Source organism: Salvia splendens, chromosome 8 (genome assembly GCF_004379255.2).
Source record: "Salvia splendens isolate huo1 chromosome 8, SspV2, whole genome shotgun sequence".
Taxonomy (NCBI): domain Eukaryota; kingdom Viridiplantae; phylum Streptophyta; class Magnoliopsida; order Lamiales; family Lamiaceae; genus Salvia; species Salvia splendens.
This window is the reverse complement of record NC_056039.1, coordinates 26,837,798-26,861,748: the sequence shown is the minus strand read 5'-3', so window position 1 is coordinate 26,861,748 and position 23,951 is coordinate 26,837,798. Positions and strand designations below refer to the sequence as shown.

Genomic DNA, 23,951 nt, shown 5'->3' with positions numbered 1-23,951 from the left:
TATTTCTTTTAGCAATTTGACTTTAATTTCCCCAAAGTCGATTACTCCGAGTTCTATATTAATTAAAACGAACAATTTCAAATTTTTGTTTCATCCTTCTCAAATAAATATGAGAATTACTTTAATTCTAAAAATATGATTGATTGAATAGTTAAGACCAGACGAAATTTAGTAAAAAAAAAACAAATAGTTTGGTGAAAAAGAAGTTTGACACCGACCTTTATCAACAAATTATTATTGTCTTCAAACAAGAAAGTGACGTCGTTGCATGGTATTCCACTTCACCATCAACCTTCAATTATAGTATTTAATAACCGGCCATCATATAATTAATTGGCCAGATAATATTTATATTGACATTATTATTTATCTATTTTCAATGGCTAGTTTTAAATTGTTTTCAACCTGTTTATGTTTGGAGTGTGTGTCTGCTCCATAACTGCACGCGTGATAAATTTCTTGATGCTAATATAAGTACTATCATTTTCACTATTTTATTTTATTTAAATTAAGTGAATAGACTAATTGAAAATTGACGATCACAAACACTGACGTGATGTGGCAAAATTTCAAAACTCAAATTTATAATCTACAATTCACTCACTTGATCAAAATTCAGTTTGGTTTAAAAGCAAAAAGCATGCCAAACGCTTGCAAGGGTTTTGGATTTTATTCTTTCAAAATTTTCAATTAACTATACTAGTTAATAATAAATTATTTATAAATATTTCTGTGAACGGCCATTCTACTATTTAATACTAGTAATAAATTATTTATAAATATTGCTTCGGACGGCCATACTATAGCTACTAAGTTAATACTAATAAATTATTTTTACTTATCATTTGAATCAAAATTAGGTGACATGAGTCATGACAAACATGTGTCAATGAAATTTATTAGAAATGGGCCACTCCCCTTAAAATGCCTCATAAAGGGGAGGGTTATCCACACTTATATAGAAGGGAATGGTTATCCACACTTATATAGAAGAAATAAGATCATTACTAAGCCGATGTGGGACAAGATATTAGAATTTAACACGCCCCCTCACGTGTGGGCCGGAATGACACATCGGACTTCCATCACGTGGGTAGGCAAGAGAAGAGATAAAGAAAATAAACTCCATCATCGACTTGGGCCCGCTCTGATACCATATTAGAAATGAGCCACTCACCCCTTAAAAGGCCTCATAAGGGGAGGGTTATCCACACTTATATAGAAGAGATAGGATCATCACCAAGCCGGTGCGAGACAAGATATTAGAATTTTAACAAAATTAACCCGTCTTTCTCAGTCAATGTGCAAATAAGATAATTAGGTTTATTATGTGAGACTTATTTGTTGCTTTTGTGTGCACGCGAAAGAGTAAAATAGGAGCAATGTTTCCATTGTGTATTATTAGTTGATGATAAAATTTTCTAATAATAACATTAGAGCTTAAGGATCGATTGATAATTGATATCGTTTTAATAGTTGTTTGTGGATTAATTTTAGAAATTAATTAAAATTATGTATTTGGGTGATCAAAATGTCCCACCACCGGCAAAGCAGGGAGGAGGGTACGCGAGAGGCTCAGCACCGGTGCGGAGCAGGCCATTCGTAATATCCTTCCCGTTATTTTTCGCTCCGGCGAGGGTCACCTTGGAGGTGAATGGTGGCGATGTAACTAGTGTCATCAGCTATCACCACAACCAAAAAAACCGTTTAAGACATTTTTTAATGCAATTGAAGACTCTAACTTTGTTTTTTTCTAAATATACCACCAACGCTTTAAAAAACATCCTTATTATTAGCGTCCCAATTAAAATTAAAGGACGCAAACGAAAGCGTCCTAAAAAAGTAAAAGATTAAGTTAATTTTTCCTTCATTTAGGAACGTTTTCTTTTGCGTCCTAAATTGTTGTTATTTTTTAAAATTTCCAACGCAAGTAATGACGTTTCAATTTTTGTGTCCCTAAAAATAAGTTTTTTGTAGTGTATACATTGTTAGTTGGATCCATATTCATCAATTTTATATCAGAAATAAAATGAATTAAAACAAAGATTCGAATTTGTATAATCAAATCCATCACAATTTATTAATGTGGCGGAAAAGCAAAGAAATAACACCATTTCAAAGTATAGTAACAAAATTAACCCTATTGAATGCCGTAAAGCATAAGAAATACCTCCAATTCTAATGTCAACAATTAATAATTGTGTGGAAACAATGAATTTATTTGTGGGAAGACCGCCATGCATATTTTATTTGGTCATTCAATGGCCGTAATAATTTATTATCAACATTTCTAAATCATGTGCTTCACTACTCTGTCGGCACATGAGACTTTACTATTAGCAATCAATTCTTATGTATATTTTTACAATTATTAAATCTCATACGAACAAAAATGAATGATTCCCCTGGTTACAAGTCAAACTACCCCAAAATTTCAGCAAAATGTCTTTCAAGATTTGGCACTCGATTATCCACGAAATGCTACTTCAAACCATGGATTCACATTAAATCTGCACTAATTAATAATTTTCATTTCGTATTTTTACCAAATAGTGATATAATAATATGTACATAACCACTATAAAAAAACAACTAAGAACAATTTTTAATTAAAGACACTAATTTGTGTTTCTAAATATATCACTTCAAGAAAAAACGTCTTCAATTTTGTTATCTCGACTAAAATTAGGGGAAGAAAGTGTTTAAGAAATGCAAAAATAAAGATAATTTATTATCAACTTAAGGACACTTCATTTTGCAATCTTAAATAATAATTATTTTTAAAAAACTTCTCATGCAATTAACATTTAAATTATAATTATTTTAAAAAAATTCTGACGCAATTAACTGGCGTCTCTATTTTTATGCTCTTGAAATATAATATATAGTAAGTTTTTTGCAATGAACGATATCATCAAAAAATTTATATGTGAATGTAATAATAAGATAAGAAAGAAACATATCTTGCTGAATTTAACTTAATTTCAATGTTCACAAAATTAGAAATTAAGTTAAGTACTTGGCTCAATTTGTCAACCACCCACGAACAAAATTTCAATTTTGGATTCATGAAAAGTGAGAAAGTGTTGTAACGTGTGGGAACTGATAATATTTTGTATGCTTATCTTTTTCTTGACTTCCAACACTAAAACCAAATATACATACAACTTCCATCCATATAAATCATAATTAAACAACTCAAATAGATTAAAGTAAAGTATTCAAGAAAAGTCATAACTACAACATGGTGAATAGAAATGGATACGCTTTGGAAGCCTCTAAAACAAGAACCCATTTCACACACTCATGGGGGCAATTTAGTCATTCAACTTAAAATCAAATGACCTATTTAAAACCTCTTGATTCCATAACAACACATTTTCTCACATCTCTCTCTCTCATTTTTCCCTTCTCCAATATTTTTCATATATTATGAAAAACCATTCTTCCAAAACCCCAATTCTGCTGGTCATTCTGATCATCTTAGCCATCGGTCGCCTGTCCGATTGTCGCAAATATCCGGCTAAATCAACGGTTGAGGATTCTTCATCGTCAACATTAGCTTCAAAGTTGTCATGGCATTTGCCGGCAGCAAATCCGACGAAATCGAGAAGTAAAGAAGATGAATCGATTTATGGCGTCTCGAAACCAAAAACACCGGGAGGGCCCAATCCTCTCCACAACTGATCTAAGTCATTTTCTTGCAGCAGGATTTTATGTTCAGATAAGAAACTTCTTTCAGAGAGTAGTGTGTGTTTTTAGCATTTTGTGTAGAGTTGCGTAGATGATGATGTAGATATTATATTACATATTTTATGGTTTTTTAAACTATAGGAGAAATTAAATTAGTTGTGTTGGATTATTACAGCAAGTATACAAGTTATTTAATTTGTTTGGATTATTGTTACCATTCTTATCACACAATGAAGATTTTATCACTTTTTCGTGTTATTGATTGATTTATTTCGCTTTGGAGCACTCTTGATTATTTGAAGCTTTCATAAATTGAAATAATTTTTTACTAAATAAGAGAAAATAAGGGTCTTAATTTTATTTCTTGTTGCGAGAAGCGGTCAACTAAATTATCTTTTATTATAATATTATCAATATTAATAACTATCACCAACTGTATGCATAATAATTCTTTACTTTGATACATTCTCCACGAATAAGGAAATAATGAATGTCATTTCTTTGCTGGCAGCTTATTAATGTTGGTAAACAGTAGCATTAGGAGTTTTGATTATATGATTTAAAGACAAAAGAAAATGATAGAAAATTCGAGTATTTGGAGGTTTTTATTTTATAATTAATGATAATGGTACAATAATTGGTGGGAATAGTTTAGTAAAACTAACACATCCAAGTACAATTTAGCTACCAATCATGTTGTATTGATATAATTATATCTTTGTGTTGATAATTTTAATATACAAAATTAAGAGTTATTAATTATTAGTATAAATTAGTAATAATTTAGCCTTCTAAAAAAATGACGTTATTAATATAGCCTTCTAAAAAAAGGCCCATCCAGTTGTAGCAAACTAACAATAATTGTAAACGTGCGAGGGATTAGATAACAATTAACATCATGTTTTTTTATTAGTATCTAGAAAATATGTTTTCAGTCAGATACTCAGACTTGATTTATTTCCAAAACATACTCCATTAAAGTATATAACAAATTGAATTAGTTTCTTTTATAGAAATGGTAACTACAGAACGAACAAATCAGATAACGAATTAATACGATAAAAATACATTATGTATACACGCATTCATATAACATACAGATTAGATAAAAATTATTATAATTAGGTAGAGTATGTAGTACTACTATGTATGTAGGCATACAATAATATAAATAGGTTGAGTATTCTTATAATTCAACGCAATAAATGATGAACTATATAAAGCGTCAAGAAACTATCGGGTGGAGAATTGCGTCAGAAACTATTTACTCCATTTTACTTTCTGCTTCCTTTAAAAATAAAATTTATTTTTATTTTATTTGTACCTTAAACATAAAAATTTACTGAATATTTTATTTTAAAAAACAGGCCTTATAATCTACTAACATGTTTTTTCTCTTTTTCTCTTTTATTTTATTTATTTTTCTACCAATTTATCTATCTTGTTTTATCAATCCAGTATTAAAACTCATGTTATTTTAAAAATTTATATTTTTTCATAAATGGACATAGTATGTGGCAATAAACTGCTATTTAACTTTCACGAAGCATACTTTACACCCAAAGTTTACCACATAATTAAAACATTCACTACACTTTTTAATCTGACCACATGAAAATCAAACGTAACAAGAATAGAAATCACTCAAAAACAAAATATGGTCAAATCATTGCTGCTGATTTGTTGACCACTAAAGTATGTCCTATGCCAACTTATGGTAAATGTCACAATTGTTGAGCGCAGTTAGAGATGCCCACCGGTTCCGGTTCCCAACCGGAACCGTGGCAATTTTCCCGAACCGGAATCATCGCAATTCGGATCGCGGTCCGGTTCAAGTTCATGATTTTTCGAACCGGAACCGTCACCGAACCGGCGGTTCGGGACGGTTCGGAACCGTCACCGAACCGGCGGTTCGGGACGGTTCGGAACCGCCGGTTCGGGCGCGTAAATCAAGGCTGCAGGGGGATGGGCCGAGGGGGCAGCTTTTCAGCGGCAAAACCGGCCGGTTCCGGAGGTTTTTGGGCGGTTAACCGTGAAAACCGGCAGTTAACCGCCGGTTCAGTGGCTTTCGGAGGCGGCGCGGGACACGAGGCGACATGGCGCAACTTTTGGCAGACGGTTTGTTGACCGAACCGGCGGTTTTGTCCCGGAAATCGGCGGTTTTGCCCGGAAACCGGCGGTTCATGCGGTTTTCCGAAAATTCAATTTTTTTTTAATTTTAGATTTCAAATTCGAATTCTTCCATCCCCCCCCCATTTTTATCTATAAATACCCATCTCTATCCTCATTTACATTCGCCCCACTCTTGTGTTAATAAGAGTTTCTCTCTTCAATCTCCTAATTCTCTCTCTTTGTCTCCAATTTCTCATTTGTGCTATTGTGCTTCCATTTAATTACTCAAGTGCTACTCTTATTACGCATTGTTATACACTTATACTTGTTCCCGTAGTTCTATAAGTTGTCTTTTCTTTCTCAATTGCTAAAACAAAAAAATATATATATTATTCCATATTTCTACATAGCAATATGTCTTCATCCCGAGAAGGTCGTGTTGATAAGGGAAAGGGAAAGTCCAAGAGGCCATCTCGGAGATCCGCTATTGATGAAATTTCTCAAATGAACATGGATGCGTGGCAGGTTAATATTTATTATCTACTAATTTAATTAATTTTGAATTACATTACATTATTGTTCATAATTTTAATTGAAATTTACAATAAAAATATTATTTTGTAGACTCGAGAAGAGCAAGATGTGGCACATGCTATTGCTCTCTCTCGCTCTCAATCCCAAGGCGATGCTTATGTTGGTACCGATAGTGGTGCTCCCGGTCGCGGTGCCTATTCTCAACAAATTCCAACCCCTATGAATGTTGATGAAGACGACGATGATGATGATGACGACGAGGAGGGGGAGGAGGTAGAAGAGGTTCAAGAAATGCCACCCCCCCACCACCAAGGAGTCGCTGTGGCCGTAGTCGTGGTTGTGGACACCCTCCTCAACCTCCTAGACCAGCTGAAAGGTCTTTAACCTCAAACATCATGGTGAAACATTTCAAGAAGGTACAAGATAGTAACGATCCTGACACTTATAATGTGTATTGCAACTATTGCGAAAACGTATACACATTCCGAAGGGGTGGAGGATACGGTACATTTACCCGTCACATGGAGAAAGCGCATCCGGTCGAGTTTGGTATCGCTCCAACCCAAACTCAACTCAACTTTCAACATGGAGTCGGGACCGGGAGTGGGACGGGTTCATCCCAAACATCAGGTATGTGTAGCAATACTCTTTTGAAATATAATCACAAAAATGCTCTTAATGTGATGTCTAGATTTGCCGTTATGAAACATTTTCCATTCAATGCTTTTGATAACGATGCTTTTGAGTCGAGTATGCGGCAAGTTTATAATGCCGCTGCAAGAAAATTGAGTCGAACTTCAATGACTCGAGCCGTTGTTCGACAATGCATGGAAAAGAAGGCGCAATTAGGTACGTTTATTATTAACTTAAGGCATAAAGTTTCTATTTGCTCTGATGTGTGGACTGATTGTATTTGCAAAAATTCGTATATGGGCATCACTGCGCATTTTGTTGATCACAGTTGGACTTTAAACAAACGTTTGATTGCATTTCGGGAATTTCCCGCACCACACACTGCACAAGCAATTGCTCAATTGACCATTCAAGTTTTGAATGAATTTCAATTGATCAATAAATTTTTTTCCATTGGTTTTGACAATGCTAGCGCTAACACTGCTAGCATAGATGAACTAATCAGTGCATGTTCTCCTGTTATTGATGACAAATATTTTCATGTGCGATGTATTGCCCATATTTTGAATTTGTGTGTTCAAGATTCGATCGATTTGTGGCAAAAGTATGTTGATCCTATTAGAACTGCTGTGAAGTTAATTCATAACAAAGCTCCTATTGGTAGAGCTTGGAAGAGATATTGTCATAGTAAGCAATGCAGGTACACCAACTTTCGTTTGGATGTTTCAACTTGTTGGAACTCGACGTATGATATGTTGGAGTCGACTTTGAACCACATTGAGTATTTATGTGATTTTTTTAGAAGTTGTCCTCATGTTCCTTCTGATTTGATTTTGATACTCGCTTGTTGGGACCACAACATGGATTTGTTTCGATTATTCCGCGCTTTCAAAAATGCCACTGTTGAGTTATCCAGTGTTTATTATCCTACTTCTGTGCGCGTTTTGGAGCATTGCATGTATGTGGCAATTGGTTTTAAAACATGTGTAAAAAATACTCAATTCATTGAGTTGAGGACAATTTTGTTTTATATGGTTGAAAAGTGGTTAAAATATTTTGCCCGTATTCCAAATGTGTTTTTGATTGCAAAATGCTTGGATCCAAAGTGGAAGTTGCATGGTGTTTGTAAAATTTTAGACATGTACTATGGTTGTTTGCACGATTTGGATTTTTCTCAACTCCGCGAAATGGGCTTGACAAGACGAGAATGCTTCGAACTAAGTATTCCGGATGTTGATGAAATCAAACTAAGGTTAGATAGTGCACTTCGTGCTCTCTGTGCGGAATATGAAATGCGCTATAACACCGCTCACCAGGTACGTGCTCCATCTAGTCCTTCCACATTTGATTTTGGTGGCGGGGAGTTTAGCAATGTCATGATTGATCCAGACGTAGTATCACAATTGCAAGATCTATACGGTACTACAACCAATAGGACTAGAGCGACTAGTGAGTTAGATATATATTTGGAATCGCGCTCTATTTTTCAAGATGCTTGTCCTCCTACTCAACAAATTGACGTCCTTAATTGGTGGGGAATACATGACAAAGAGTTTAGATACTATCCATCATGGCTAAGGAGATTTTCGCCGTTCCCGCTTCCACCGTCGCCGTTGAGCAAGCTTTTAGTGTCGGCGGTTGTGTCCTAGACGACAAAAGGAGCAATCTCTCCGCCAAGAACATGGAAGCCACTATGCTACTTGATGATTGGGCAAAGGCAGACATGAGAGCACAAGAGCCGGATTTCAACTTCCGTGTAGAGAGTGATGGTGAAGAATTTTCCTCCGATGGCGATGACGAGGTCAGAAGCGAGAGCACTCAACAATAGCAATGACGGGGGGGCGGTGAACGGCGAGCACGGCCGACCAAATAGGTAAGCAAGGTAAGAGAGACTACGTGGGCTTTGATTCCTCAATAAAATTGTGGATACGTAGGCAACTCAACTTAAATTTGAAAAGTTTAACTTTGAAAGTTTAAGTTGAGCTCAAGCCATTTTCAAAATTTCCCCCCATTTCATGTTTTTTTTATTTACGTTCCGAGTCCGACGACACTTGTAAATTATATTACATTGTTGTATGTTGTATACTTGTAGTTGTAGATGTATATGTAGTGTAAATTGTAATGTATTGTTGTCCGTTACAACTCAAACTCAATAAAATTGATATCATTTTCTCCTTATTCGTCGTATTTCTATTTGAATTATACATTGTCTTGTTCCAATTTGTTGTATAAATCCAAATTTCAAATTTAAAAAAAAATAAAATAATAATCAAACCGCGAAACCGCCGGTTCCGAACCGGAACCGCCGGTTTTCGAACCGAAACCGAAACCGTGAAATAGCCTCACGGTCCGGTTCCGGTTCCGCCTTGGACCAAACAGGAACCGTCCGGTTCCGAACCGTGGGCAACACTAAGCGCAGTTATTTGTATATCTACAAAACATCAGTCTCGTAGATGTAACTTATTACTTCCTTCATCCAATAATAATGTGTGCACTTTGCATTTTCATCTGTCCCATAAAAATATGTGCATTCCATTTTTGGACAATTATATCAATTTAATAATATAAGTTCACTATCCACTAACACTACTTAACTATCATTCCCCTCCTCGCTCTTACTTCACCAATTTTATCTTAATTTCCGTGCCATGCCCATTGCCCATATTTTTATGGGACAGAGGGAATATTTTTATGCTGGTGTGATCCTCCATTTAGAGGATTTGATAAGAAAATTTGGATTTTCATGTTTTGTCTGATAACTTAGGTGAAATTAAGGGGTGGACGAGTGCAAGGAATAATAAGTGATTGAGCATGACTTCTTTGACTTCAGCTTGGTTTTTGGTTTTCCTCCTACAAACATAACATATATGTGGGTGTTTGCTCCATGCTCTAAATGTAGGTGCTTGTGATGAGTCTTTGCTCGTTTATGCTTGGTGGTTTGTTTTTTTGATCGTGTTAGTTTTCTCGTAGATTAGCTTTGTTGGCTTTTCCTTTAGGTTAGCTTAGTTGTTTTGCTTGTATATTTTAGCTGTTTTTCTTCTCTGTATTTTAGACTTCTCGCTCGCAAGTTCTGATGGCTTGAGTCTGCTCCTTTATGCATGAAAAAAAACTCTCACAACTTTAAACTTTTATGATTGTTTCAAGCCAAGTAAGTAGTTTGGCATTCGAGCAGGAATCCGATGCATCAGTGGAGGTGGGCCGATGATGAACATGGTGGATGTGCCGACCGATTCTTCAATATGTCCGAACCCACGAGTTTCCTCGAGGAGCGGAGCTGTCACCACCTCACTTTGAAAGTTGTCGCTCAATTGGGCCCCCACCTCAACGTTGCTATTTTTTTTCGCTTGAATTAGATGTGTGTTCAAATCTAAATCCAGTCAACGCAGTTTGACAGAATCAAAGATTCAATTTTATGAAATTACATTATTAATCTATATTTACATTCCAACATCTTAACACAGTTTGGTGTAATACGATAACGAAGGAAACAAATCCAATTATATTGCAATTAAATCTTTTCGAGCGAAAAGGATTGTTTGCCAAATAGTTTAAATTCAATTTCCTTAGATTTTCTTAATCCATCAAAATAGTATATTCTTAATCAGTATATGAATCTGAACCACATTGACTTCTAGATTCTCTGCAAATATTCTATTAAAAAAAACCCGTTAAAGAAGGAAAAACTGGCGGTCTACAATCCTTGTTTGAAATGCAGAGCAGAAATCCCCTCTTTCTCTCCCCCTCTCTCTCTTCTTAGCTGTCAAATTGAATCTTGGGAGTTTCCCGCTACTCCTCCGCCAATGCCATCGTCTCTATGCACTCTTCCTTCTTTTTCGCCACCGTTTCAACCCTAACTCCGCAGGCGCAGCTCATTCCTCTTCTCTAACGCGTAATGCCGCTGCTTTCCTGTTTTATTTCTATGTTTTCCTTATTCCTTCCCCCCCCCCCTCTCTTTGCGGATTCTTAAGAGCTCCTTACGTTTTTGTTGCTGCTTGATTTACAGTTACAGATCGTGGCACGTATTTATCTCACTCTCCGCATTGATTATCACTTGTTCATTGCTATGCATTTCGTCTTCGAACTGGCTGTCGGTGCCGATTGTAGCTCGATGAATTGCCATTTCTAGGTTTCGTATTGTTCTTAATCTGATTGAAAATTGTGATCAATTAGTTCAGCACAAGTTGAATATTCGTCATTACTCAATCATCTACTCCGTGATTTGTTAATTCGTGGGGCATTTGATTGTTTTCTCACTTCCCACTCTTTTGTTTGTGAGCATCTGAGCTTGATTTGCTCTCTGTATTTCATGCCAGTCTAGTGTGTAAAATGTTGCATTCGTTGCGGTTTATTATTTGTTTTTTTTGTTTCCCATAAATAGCATATGGATGTCAAAGTAGAACCTTGATGCAATGATAGCCTATCTACATGTTTCTATGGTAAAGTTCTTAGTTTTTCCTCTTTATAACTAGTACGCCGGTGTTTCTTCTTTTCATAACTAGCACACTGCCCATGCAAATGCGCGAGGGTAATGGGTGTGTAACTTTTTTAAAGATTTGATGGATGTTTGTGGATGCACTCCTGATTCTAATTGTTTTGTTAGTGAAAGCTATTTTAATATTTTTTGCTGAATATTGATAGTCGACTGACAAGGAAGTCATGATCCGAGCAAGAAAGGAGATACGTACACCTGAATCAACAAAAGAAGTTGGATTTGCTTCATACTCATCATTTTCTGACAGCAGTTCTGGTGTTGTGACTCCAAGATCTTCTGATTCTGGGTATGCATTCATCCATTTTGTGTTACTGATATTCAGAATTTACGTCATTGGCTCAAAATTATTCTTTAGTCATTAGTACTTAGTATTTGTGAATGGCAGAGGGTATTCTGCAATATGATGCAGTATGATAATTTGAGAAGTGGCTTTTCTGTGTTCTCGGCTATGTAATTGGGTAGTTCATGGTGGGGGCAATGATATCAGGAAGATGGTGAATGAAAAATTGAAAACTTATGACAAGATTCTCTCTCTTATCTTTATTACGTTATATTTTGTTTTTTTTTTGTTTGTAGTTTAAGTGTCCGAGGATGTTCCCATCCAACCAAACGTTCCTCCCAAGCAGGCTGGACAGATGATGAGGTAAGCATCTACTTTATGATATGTGACTAAACCCTATTTGATGTGAACATGGAATCAACTCGGTTATAAAATCTGCCCTTCTTTTAACTTCTTTGTTCAGGGATATTACATACAAATAGTAGTTTTGCCACATTGCTGTATTACAGTGCTGAATCTGCTCATGATCTGATTTATATTGGATTGTATCATAATTTGTTTGGTTTTCTTGGTGCGGTTATAAAATTGTCTATACCACATCTGACAATTTGAGTAATTTTTCGCTAACTTATTGTTAAATTATTGGAAAGATAAGTATCTTTCATTAAACATATGTTTTGAATATGTTTAACTAGGGAAAGTCCTTAATCTAGAATAAGGAACATTTGTGTTATTAAATGATGACTTGTTTTGAGTTATACTGGAATTTAGTGCTCACATCAACAGAGTTTGTTTCTTATTCTTCTGAGATAATGATATACTATGATTTTGCAGGATAAGAGGCTTACTGAAGTAGTGCAGAAGTTCAATGCCAAGAACTGGAAAAAAATATGTGAGTATGCAATGTAGTGTTTTCAAGCTAGTTACTTTGCAATAACTTTCTTAAACATATTTGGCCCGTCTTTGATGCCTCTTTACTGAATCTCATTCTTTATTCATTGGATTATATTGCTTTCTGGTAAACTTGTACCGTTTGAATACATCTTTGCCTTATGGACTGTCAATGTTCTCTGCTTCTTCTCCTTGTTAAGTTGTAAAGATCAATTTGGCCTGTGAAAAATGTTATATATTCTAATAATACTATGTTATCTACTGTCTTGTCTTATCGGTTCAAATTTAAAATATGGAAGCCAACAAAAGATGGTTTTGAATCTGGTGCATGTTATGCTGCTATATTTGAGTTTCAACATCATCTCCTAATCTTTAAATAGCTTTTATTTCATATCATTGTCGCTTCATGATGTGCATGTGTCGTAGAGAATCTAGAGATTATAGTTTCTGATCAGCTGTCACTCTCGCATTGTTGACCAATTGATATTTTCTCGTGCAGCTGAATGCATGCCTGGAAGAACAGATGTTCAGTGCTTGCACCGTTGGCAGAAGGTTTTGAACCCAGACCTCAGAAAAAGCCCTTGGACAAAGGAGGTATGTTTTTTTTTTCTCATTTATTGCTATAATTTATGTGTAACATAAATATCTAACTAAGCATCCGATTCTTATACAATATTGGTTTCTTTTCTCTCACTCTTCAGGAGGATGATCGTGTTATTGAGTTTGTTGTGAAGTATGGTACTAAGAAATGGTCATATATTGCAAACTTTGTACATGGTCGAAATGGAAAGCAGTGTCGGGAAAGGTGATTTGTCTGCATATTCTTCTTGATTTTTGATGTTATAATCTATAGGTCTATTAAACATTTCTTCAATTAGCCTCTGATTATCTCTTAGATATGTTTTCAGTTTACCTGTTTCAACTTAATAGGTTTTTAAGTGTTAGTACTCTTCTACAAACGAAATGAACTATTTGGAAGTATGTTTAATTAGCTTGTTTTATATAAGTATAATTAGATCACTGGCATGCCTCTTCATCCTTTCTAGTCGATTCAACGGTCATCCAAAGTATTTGGTCTGGAACAATACTTTGTCTTGACAGCAATGCAGAATGGAAATTTTATGTATCGAGTTAACGTGTATCTTGATGAATAGCTCGTGCAGGTTTATCCGAACAGTTAAAAGTGCTTTTTACTGTCTTGCAGTGTTTTTCTACAAGCGTTACTGTGATCTGTTATTTGTGTGCTTATTGTTGTAAAGGATATTTCTTCGTCTTCTGATTTGCCCTACATAAGTATCCAGGTGGCATAATCACTTGGATCCGGCAATCAAGAAAGATGCATGGACGAAAGAGGAGGAAGAAACTTTAAGACACTACCATCAACTACTTGGTAACAAATGGGCAGAAATCGCGAAGTTTCTCCCTGGAAGGTATCTGTTTCAAGGTTTCATATCTGCACACTAGGAATTTAACATGTTTATTGGCTCTTCATGATCTCTTAGCAAATGGTTGGTACTGCAGGACTGACAATGCTATAAAAAACCACTGGAATTGCTCGGTTAAGAAGAGGCCTGATATGAATTCGCCTCCTATATTGGCAATGGAATCGCAGGGAAGTTCATATCTGAATATCTTCAATAATGAAGAAGAAAAACTGCAAGCTGAAAGTGGTACAATATCGCCTAATCCAGACCAGAAGGTCACTCAGAAGAGTGATGGTTCCTGTTCTACAATCATGGCATTTGGCAATACTAAATTTCCTGCAGATCATGCACAGGCAAAACCTGCACTGCTGGATTCCTGCAGATCTTATGAGAAAGTGAGTACAAACGGTGTTCATTTTGGTTCCCCGCCCACCAGTATAAGTAGCAGTTGTTTCAATGGCATCTGCAATAGAGTCGGATCATATAACAAGTCAACCAACTCGTTGAATGATGTTAGAGAAGATGCTCTGGATAGCGTCCCTACAAATGCAAAAGTGTTTACATCTACTCAGATGTCTAGAGACAGCCCGTGTGTAACAGATGGAAGTTGTGATTACTCACCTGTTGATACCGTTTTAAGTCTCTCAGTGTGTGGATACATTGACAATAGTAAAAAGATCAAGAAAAGGAGGATCTGTCAATCACCTCTATTGGCTGATGAGGGGAGTGGATTGTCATGTTATGATCCTTCTCGTCCGAATGGTTCCGATATTAAAACTGAACATGCTAGTTATCAGCTCGTTAGTTCCTACCCCATTAACCTGGCACTGTCTATCTCTAGTCCAGAATCCATACTGAAGAGTTCAGCCATAAGTTACAGAAATACGCCTTCAATCATACGGAGGAAAACATATCGAGAAGCAGCTAGTGGAATTTGCTCTAGCACTTCGATGCACGCTGCTGGCTGCTCAAATTTGACGAGTGAGAGAGGTTGGTTGCCTTGTCACGACACCGGATCTGATTCATCAGTTATAGGACAAGCTGTGGAAAGACGGCTCGAACATTCATTCGATTTAGAGTGGGATTCGAGCTCTGTAAAATGTTACACTCCAGGATCATCACAACTCAGATCTGATAAAAAGATAGTCTTGGCACCCTGAAAAAGAGTGAGTTATAATAAATCCAGCTATTTATTTTATTAATGATACTGCTACATGAATTGTTGATATTCTTCCATTTCATAAAACAATACCAAAAAGAGACTCAAGTTAGATCAATAACTGGTGCTATTTCTGTTAGATGTTGCAGGCAATCAGTGTGCCATCAAAGAAACAATCTTGTGAGTGAAGCCAGGTACTATGTGTAACCTCCTCTTGTATGCTTAATTCAAACATTATGCTCTATTAGTCTAATACAATCAAATGGATATCTTTGTTAACAGAGCCGGAACAAGACAAGTAATTCGAGGCGTGAGGTGGAAAGAATAAAGACTACAAATACAATAAGTCCTATGAATTTTTCTTTTTCCAAATATATATCTTGTTCTTTCAACCAACTTGTTGAAAAATCTTTTCTATGATATATAACAAATCAATATGAGGAATAATATAATTAATAGTATATTGATATGATTTAGGAGTATAAAATAATTACTAGTATTATTTTAATAGGTATAGTTCATAAAATAAATAAACTTATTGCTTTAATATATTTTGAATAAATGACAATAAATAATTAATAAATAATAATTTTTATATTGATATATTTTTATAATTTGTATTCTGATAGATGTATGATTTTTATGATAGCTATCGATGAATAAATTTATTCATTAAATATATTACTCTATTAAACACTCCACATATTAATGAATAAAAATAAACAATCAATATGATTGATAAATTCATATGATTTGTATATTGTCTTTAAGTGTTCTGTTTTTGTACTAAGTGAAATCCTTTCTATCCCCTCTTATTATTCCTTCCTGGCTGGATTTCTGGTTATCCTTAGTAGTTAGCAAATTTCTATCTTGACATGATCAAATGTGCCATATAATATTAGAATTATATTTCGAGGGCCATAGTTTTTTTCATGGCTAGTTATAATATAGTACTAAATAACTAAGACGCACACCGAAATTCTATTTAATTCGTATTCCTCAAATTCGGGCAACCTTATTTGCGATTGGAACGACATCCCATCAACTAAATTAGGTAAAAAAAACAAATGAAGAACTAAAATATTAGGTAATGTGATGCTAACCAATCAAAATTTAGCAAGATAGTTGTTAGGCCTGTCAAATTCGGTACCCGATCTCGAATTTTCAAAATCTAATATTTGATACCCGATCTGAAAATGATTTCGGCTACCCAGATACCCGACTCGGGTATCCAGTCCCGATTGTGGATTTTTTTTATATTTTTTAAAGAAAATTAACTACAAAATTTTAAAAATACAAACTTGTAGTTCGAATTTGATACAAACTTGAAGTAGTTTGAGTTTAAGATAAAAAAATTACTACAAATTAGTAGAAATAAAATTTAAGAGTGAAGGATTTTGGGAATACATATGAATTTTTTAAATACTAAAATAAATACATAATTTTTTAAATTTTAAAAAATTAAAAATTTCGGTAATTCGGGTATACCCGATACCCAAAAATCCTATACCCAAACCCGATTTTAAATCGGGTTTCGAGTATCCAATTACCCGATATTTCGGGTTCGGATATCGCGTATCCAATTCCCGATATCCATTTGAGATGCCTAGTTGTTATAGTGATACACATGATTATGTGTGTACTACCCAATTTTAATCAATTAAAATATTTACATTTTAATTCATAATTATAAAATGTAATGCAGAAGCTTGTCAACTTAATTAGGCAATAAGAACATTATTTATTAAAATTAACTTCAAGGCATTAATTGGCTAATGCCAATAACCAATAATTTTGATTAATAAACTTATAAGTTGACTAACCATTAGCCATTAACTATTGATTAATATGCATCTTAGATTTAAGGTTGTTATAATATTCTTTAATTTGATAAAAAAATTATAAATAATACACTTGAATGAATAAAGTATGATTAGTTAAAATTTTAAATTAGTATTTTTTTAAATTATGTCTAATAAAATTATTTTTATTTGGCAATCCGTTAATACCATGAATACAATAACTTGACACTAACACATTAATTTTCTATATGTTCGTGTCTACTCAAAAAATAACAACCCTAATTATCACTTATTAGGTGCTATTACCTTTTAAATTCTTTTAGACAGAAATATCTATATCTAACTTTTAGGCGCCTGGATATTCGGTCGATTAACCAATAAAATATCTGAAGCAAAATAAGGGCAGGACGGTGTACCAAAAAGCATTCTATTAGAATGGTTATAACCGGTCACGTAATCGGTTCTTCAAATAAAAACTAAATAAAATAATAAAATGTAAACTAATTTGAGTTTTTTTTGGGATTTTAGTTGGTGGACTACATAAACCAAATACAAAATTTTCAAGCTTAGGCAAGCCATTTATCACAATTTATAACAATTTCTTCTTCCCCCATTAGTTTCATGTTAGATGTGGGACAAATCCATTTCCACTTTTACTTATCTTATTCTAATTCTTGTTCTAAGTCTCTAGTTGATACTTGACGTAGGCATGTAACATGTACTCCATCCGTCCCACTTTAAATGATATACTTTTTTAGAAAAAAATAAAAATAATTCAATTATATTAAAAAAATTTAAAATAGAAAAATGACTTTATTAATATGGAAAGGAAGGAGATGGGAGTATGCTCCATACACAATTCTGATAGCATAGAGCATCCACAATAGTGGACGAGCGATCGGCGAGCCGCTCGTCCGTCGCGCTCGTCCACTATTGCGACCGACGAGCGCCCGACGGACGAGCCAGACGGAGGAGAGGTCGTCCATCGGATAAAGCGGACGTCCGTCCTCTCATCCGTCCGCTATTGTGGGCGGTCGATAGACGAGAGCATTTTTCGATTTAAAAAAAAAAATTAATTTTTTTTCGATTTTTATTTTTTTTTAATTTCAACTCTATATATCCAGCTTGTTGCACTTCATTTTATTTGCACCACAGACCGACTAATGCATGTATTATCATGCACAACGATCGTCGAAAATAAAGGCCTAAAACATACACATATCATACTAGCGAGACCCCTGTTCGGCTAGCGACAAACTATAAAGATTCAAGGCATACTAACATGTACTTTGTTTAAATTGTTTTTTTGTTGCATTGTACTCTTTTACTTTTTTTATTTAATAAAATTATTATTGCTCTTTCTCCGCCCGTATTCATGTCGAAATTTTAATTCCGTAATTGCGTATTTGTGAATTTGTAAATTTTTATTATTGTGTTTGTCTGTCAGGATGTCCTAGTGCTTGTCCACTATTGTGTAGCGGGATGTCCTAGTAATGTGGCAGTGAGGTGGGATATCCTAGTGACGTGTCAGGAGGTGATTTTTGGGATGTCTTAGTGTTTGTCCGTGGGGATATCCTTCCGATCGTGGATGCTCTAATTTGAATTAAGTAAATCCACTTTCTCACTCCACGAATCGGCCGTTCCATTTTCAGCAGTTTAAAACGGTGCTTTCCATTTATCTCACAAACACTACCAATCTTTCCATGTCGGTTTCAATCTCTTTAATGGAAATAGTCTTGTGAATGTCGATCGAATAGTTGTGAGACACCAGTTGCACGATTGAATAAACTGCAACAAGAAAAGTAAAAACACAACAATTACGTGGTTCGGCTCTAGGCCTACGTCCACGGGCAGAAAACTAGTGTATGTGTTTATTGATCACTCAAAAGGATTTACAAGAACACTCTATTCTCTCGGAGATTTACAAGTAAAGAACTCTCTCAACTCGCTCGAAGTCGACTTGCTTCGAGTAGGGCTGACAAAATATACCGAAATACCGCACTTACCGTACCAAAAAAATACCAAAAATACCGCATTTTCAGAATACCGCATTTTTCGGTACGGTATGATACCTTACCGTTAGATTAAGGTACGACAAAGGTATGAATTTTGCATATACCGCGGTATACCGCAATTACGGTATTTACCGCAAAATTGCGGTATATACCGTTAATAATTATATATATTTAATATATTTATTATTTATAATATTATAATATTTAATATATTTATTATTTATAAATCAAACAAGTATGATTTGCGGTATACCGCAACACGGTACGGTATACCGCAATGTCGGTAAGGTAAAGGTTTTCAAATATTGACATACCGAATTTTCGGTATACCGCAATGCGGTATACCGAAAAATTCGGTAAGGTATAGGTATGACATTTTCTCATACCGCAATTTGCGGTACTGTATGCGGTATGATATTTTCGGTGCGGTATACTGTACCGTGCCACCCCTAGCTTCGAGAGCACAAATGCACAGTTGGAAAAACTTCTCCTTTCTACTCTATCTCTCTTGAATTCTGTTGTTGTTGAATGAGTGGAAGCATCGTCGCTACTTAAAGGAATTAGGCTCGATCAATTCAGCTCAACCGCCTTCCAAATTCTATTATAACCGCTAATTCAACGGTCACTCTCGTTTTTAGCACAACGACTAGTTTTTGAAAACTGCTTTCTCTTTTCCTTGGTCAAGCTGTATCTATACTCCTTGATCAAGTCGCATCACCCTTTTTTTCTTGATCAGCTTGCCTCCTTGATCAAGTTGTAGCTTCACCGCGATGTCTCCTTGATCAGCTCAATAAACTAACAAATCCTCCACCTTGAGTGATCTAAGGATCCCATACATCTAGCTCCACCTTTCTCCTTTCACTTACAAATTCTGAACCACCCCAACCAAATCTAAGTAATGTCGAAAATTAGACTTTGGCAAGGCCTTTGTAAGTACATCAGCTGCATTGTGTTCGGTGCTTACCTTCTCAATTCTGACTGAACCTTTCTCAACCACATCTTGAATGAAGTGTAACCTCACGTCGATGTGTTTGCTCCGCTCATGAATAGTCTGATGCTTTGTGAGGCAAATTGCGCTATTACTGTCGCACTTGATAGCAACATTTTCTTGCTTTACTCCAAAATCAGCAACCATTCCTTTGAGCCAGAAACTCTCCTTCACGGCCTCAGTGAACGCTATATACTCGGCCTCCGTTGTTGATAAAGCCACTACAGACTGAAGATTGGACTTCCAGCTCACCGCAGATCAAAATAAAGTAAAAATATATCCAGATTGCGAGCGCCTATTGTCAAGGTTAGCTGCATAATCTAAGTCGCAAAACCCCATAAGAGCATCTCCATTATCTTCATTTTCTACTTTGAACATAATTCCCAGATCAGAGGTTCCCTTGAGATATCTGAGAATTCCCTTCAATGCTAACCAATGCTCTTTCCCTGGACAGGACATGTATCTACTGACTACACTCACTGCATGAGAAATGTCAGGCCTTGTGCATATCATCATGTACACTACCCACTATGTTGGGGTAAGGTATTCGGCTCATCTCTCTCTCCTCTTGCTGGTTTCTGGGACACTGCTCTTTAGATAATTTTATTTGCTGAGATATTGGAACTGTTGTTGTTTTGCTCCCTTCAATCTGATACTTCTGTATGACCTTTTTGATGTAGTCTTCTTGAGACAACCACAAAATCCCTTGTCCCTGTCTCTGAATATGTCCATACCCAGTATCTTCCTCGCACTTCCCAGATCTTTTACTTCAAAGCCTTCTTTCAGCAATCGTTTCACTCTATCCAGCTCTTGCCTATCTGGTCCAGCAAGTAATATGTCATCCACATACAACAGTAGATACACCGCTGGCCCCTCAGAATCAGATTTAAAGTAAACACAACTATCATACTTGGAATTTACAAATCCCATTTTCTGCATGTGCTCATCAAATTTGATGTGCCATTACCTGCTTGCTTGTTTTAAATTGTAAAGGCTCTTTTTCAACAGACACACTTTATCCTCACTGCCATGTATCATAAATTCCTCTGGCTGATCCATATATATAGTCTCTTCAAGATCTCCATGAAGAAAAGCTGTCTTCACATCAAGTTGATCTAGAAGCCAGATTCTTTGTGTAACTACAACCAGTATAATTCGAATTGAGGCATGCTTCACCACTGGAGAAAACACCTCATTGTAGTCTATTCTCTCCTCCTGTGTGAAGCCTCTAGCCACAAGTCTTGCTTTAAATCTGATTTTGTTCCCAGCCTCCACCTTTTTCTTGTATATCCATTTACAACTTACTGGCCTTTGTGTGGATGATCTATTCACAAGTATCCAAGTCTTATTCTTGAGTAAAGACTGTATTTCCTCTATCATAGCTTCCATCCACTGCTTGCTCTCCTTTGACCTCATAGCCTCCTTGAAGCTTGCAGGCTCTGCATATTCAATATTCTCTGCAATACAAAATGCATAGAGCAAGTACTCTGCCTCACTGTATCTGGTTGATGGTTTAGGGACTCTTCTGATCCTGTCTCTAGCTAGGACATAATCGTTTAGGTCTTGCTGATCCTCCCCAGGATACAAAGCATCAGTGCTTGGCTCCTCTTGTTCATCATGAGCCTTTGATTGCTGTTCAGCCTCAGCAACTCTGTCAGTTCCAGAAGCCTCCACCTGAGCTGACTCATCAGGTTCTAAAATCACCATCTCTATCTCCATTATTCTTTCATGCTCTGGCTCCTTCCTCAAGTGAGATGACCTCCCACTATCCTGAGCCTTTTCCAGAAATGACATTCTATTTTCTTCGAACTGCACATCTCTAGATACAAGAACCTTCTGATTCCCTGGTTCTATACACCATAGCCTATAGCCCTTCACTCCTTTCTGGTATCCAATCATCACACATCTCAAAGCTCTTGGCTCCAGCTTGCTTTGCCTGATGTGAGCATAAGCCATGCAACCAAAAACTCTCACATTTGAGTAGTCCACAACCCTTCCATACCACTTTTGATCTGGAGTATCAAATGCTATTGCCGAAGATGGACTTCTATTAATGAGGACTGCAGTCATACTGACAGCCTCACCCCAGAACCTCTTAGGCATTCCAGAGCTAAACAACATGCACCTAACCCGCTCTAGGATGGTTCTATTCATGCGTTCAACAACTCCATTTTGCTGGGGATTGACTGGAGCTGTCCTGTGCCTTCTCATCCCTGTCTCTATGCAGAAAGAGTCAAACTCATTGCTAATGAACTCTAACCCATTGTCAGTTCTCAAGCACTTCAGTGAACAACCCTTTTCCACTTCAACTTCTCTACACCATTCTTTAAACCTCACAAAGGTTTCTGACTTTTCTTTCAAAATAAACACCCACAGCTTCCTTGAAAAATCATCAATGATGGATAGAAAATATTTACCTCCACCCAATGTGATTGGTGTAGCTGGCCCCCACAAATCACTGTGGGCATAGTCAAGTGGAGCTGCTGAACTGTGGATGCCCCTTGCAAAGGGCAATTTCTTGCTTTTCCCGAGCACACATTGCTCACATAATCCCAGCTGCTCACTGGGATTTTCCAGCTTGATCAGGCCGTTTTTAGCTAACTCTTTGATTCCTGCCTCCCCTAGGTGCCCAAGTCTCAGATGCTAAGTCCTCAGATCCATTGTTTGCACTAGATTTACTGATCCAGAAATCACATTTGCCTTTAGATAGTACAAACTTCTTCTTCTTTCAGCCATCATGACAATTTCACCATCCTTGACGATGTTCATGACTCCATCAGATAACATGCAAGCATATCCCGCAGCATCCAAGACTCCAATGGAGATCAAGTTTCTCTTAATTTCTGGAATGAATCTCACACCAGTGAGTAACCTTATAGATCCATTATGAAGCCTGAGTCTCATGTTCTCTATTCCTCTGATTCTGCATATCTGATTATTTCCTAACAAGACTGATTCAGCTGCATCTTCGATTTTATCCAAACAGCTTCTGGATGGACACATATGGAAGCTGCAACCGGAGTCCATGATCCAAGGAAGCTCTTCCACTTCTTCAGATACACACAGAGCCTTTGGGATTTCCAACTCTTCTGCAAGATCAGCAGTGTTCTTCCCAACTTTTTCCTCGGCCTGCTTCTTCTTCCAAGACCAACAATTCTTCTTTAAGTGGTCAGGTTTCTTGCAATAGTGACATGATCTTGTCTCCTTTGCATCAGTTTTCTTTTGGAACTTCTTCTTTCCATTCTTCTTGAAATCAACAACATTCAGGCTCTCAGACACTGTATCAATAAATTTAGAGTTGGATTTCTGGATCCCCTTGAGCTTCAAGGCAGAATAGACTTCCTCATACTTGATCTTGGATTCTCTCCCAAGAAGTATAACATCCTTAAAGTGTTCATAACTCGGTGGCAAAGAGTTCAACAACATCAGAGCTTTATCTTCATCCTTGATCTCCTCATCAATGTTCTCAAGATCATCAACACATTTTCCAAAATCTTCAAGCTGCTCCAACACACCTTTTCCATCAGCAATCTTGAATGTCAGCAGTTTCTGCTTCAAACGTAGCTGGTTGACCAGTGACTTAGCCATGTGCAATGACTCCAATTTGGACCAGACTCCAACCGTTGTTTCTTCCTTTGAGACTTCTCTCAGGACTCTATTAGTGAGATTGAGGATCAAGGTACTATATGCCTTGTACTCCATTTCTTGAGCCCTCGCCTTTTCCTTTTCTTCTAGCTCGGGCTTCTTCTCCTCACTGCCGCCTCCACCATTCAAGATTTCCCATAAGCCCTGCTGCATTAGGATTGCCTTCATTTTAAGCCTCCACAGGCCGAAATCATTTCGACCAGTGAACTTTTTTCAACATCAAACCTCGTTGTAGCCATTCCTCAAACGGATGGGGTGCCTTCCTCGAATGACAGAGAATGAA

At 36.3% G+C, this 23,951-nt stretch overlaps 1 protein-coding gene across 5 annotated transcripts; it reads left to right on the top strand.

Annotated features, from left to right (window-relative positions):
• The first annotated feature begins 10,636 nt into the window (after positions 1 to 10,636).
• LOC121744901 (transcription factor MYB3R-2-like) lies at positions 10,637 to 15,656 on the top strand. Of its 5 annotated transcripts, none has more exons than XM_042138600.1 (11): positions 10,637 to 10,861; positions 10,976 to 11,098; positions 11,611 to 11,750; positions 12,041 to 12,107; positions 12,579 to 12,636; positions 13,135 to 13,229; positions 13,337 to 13,440; positions 13,937 to 14,065; positions 14,157 to 15,225; positions 15,368 to 15,412; positions 15,501 to 15,656. In XM_042138600.1, exons 3-9 carry the CDS (start codon positions 11,629 to 11,631, stop codon positions 15,217 to 15,219), a joined length of 1,638 nt encoding a protein of 545 aa, XP_041994534.1. In that variant the 5' UTR covers positions 10,637 to 10,861; positions 10,976 to 11,098; positions 11,611 to 11,628; the 3' UTR covers positions 15,220 to 15,225; positions 15,368 to 15,412; positions 15,501 to 15,656. The 5 variants fall into 5 exon arrangements, with proteins under 5 accessions (XP_041994534.1, XP_041994532.1, XP_041994529.1 ...); XM_042138595.1 differs by having other exon boundaries at positions 10,638 to 10,861; positions 15,359 to 15,412; XM_042138598.1 differs by lacking the exon at positions 10,976 to 11,098 and having other exon boundaries at positions 15,359 to 15,412.
• The last annotated feature ends 8,295 nt before the right edge of the window (positions 15,657 to 23,951 follow it).

Coding starts and splice junctions, on each gene's coding strand:
- LOC121744901 (XM_042138598.1), top strand. CDS start 11,629: ATGATCCGAGCAAGAAAGGAGATACGTACACCTGAATCAACAAAAGAA. Junction 13,441..13,936: donor GGAAAGCAGTGTCGGGAAAG/GTGATTTGTCTG, acceptor ATAAGTATCCAG/GTGGCATAATCACTTGGATC. Junction 14,066..14,156: donor GCGAAGTTTCTCCCTGGAAG/GTATCTGTTTCA, acceptor TTGGTACTGCAG/GACTGACAATGCTATAAAAA.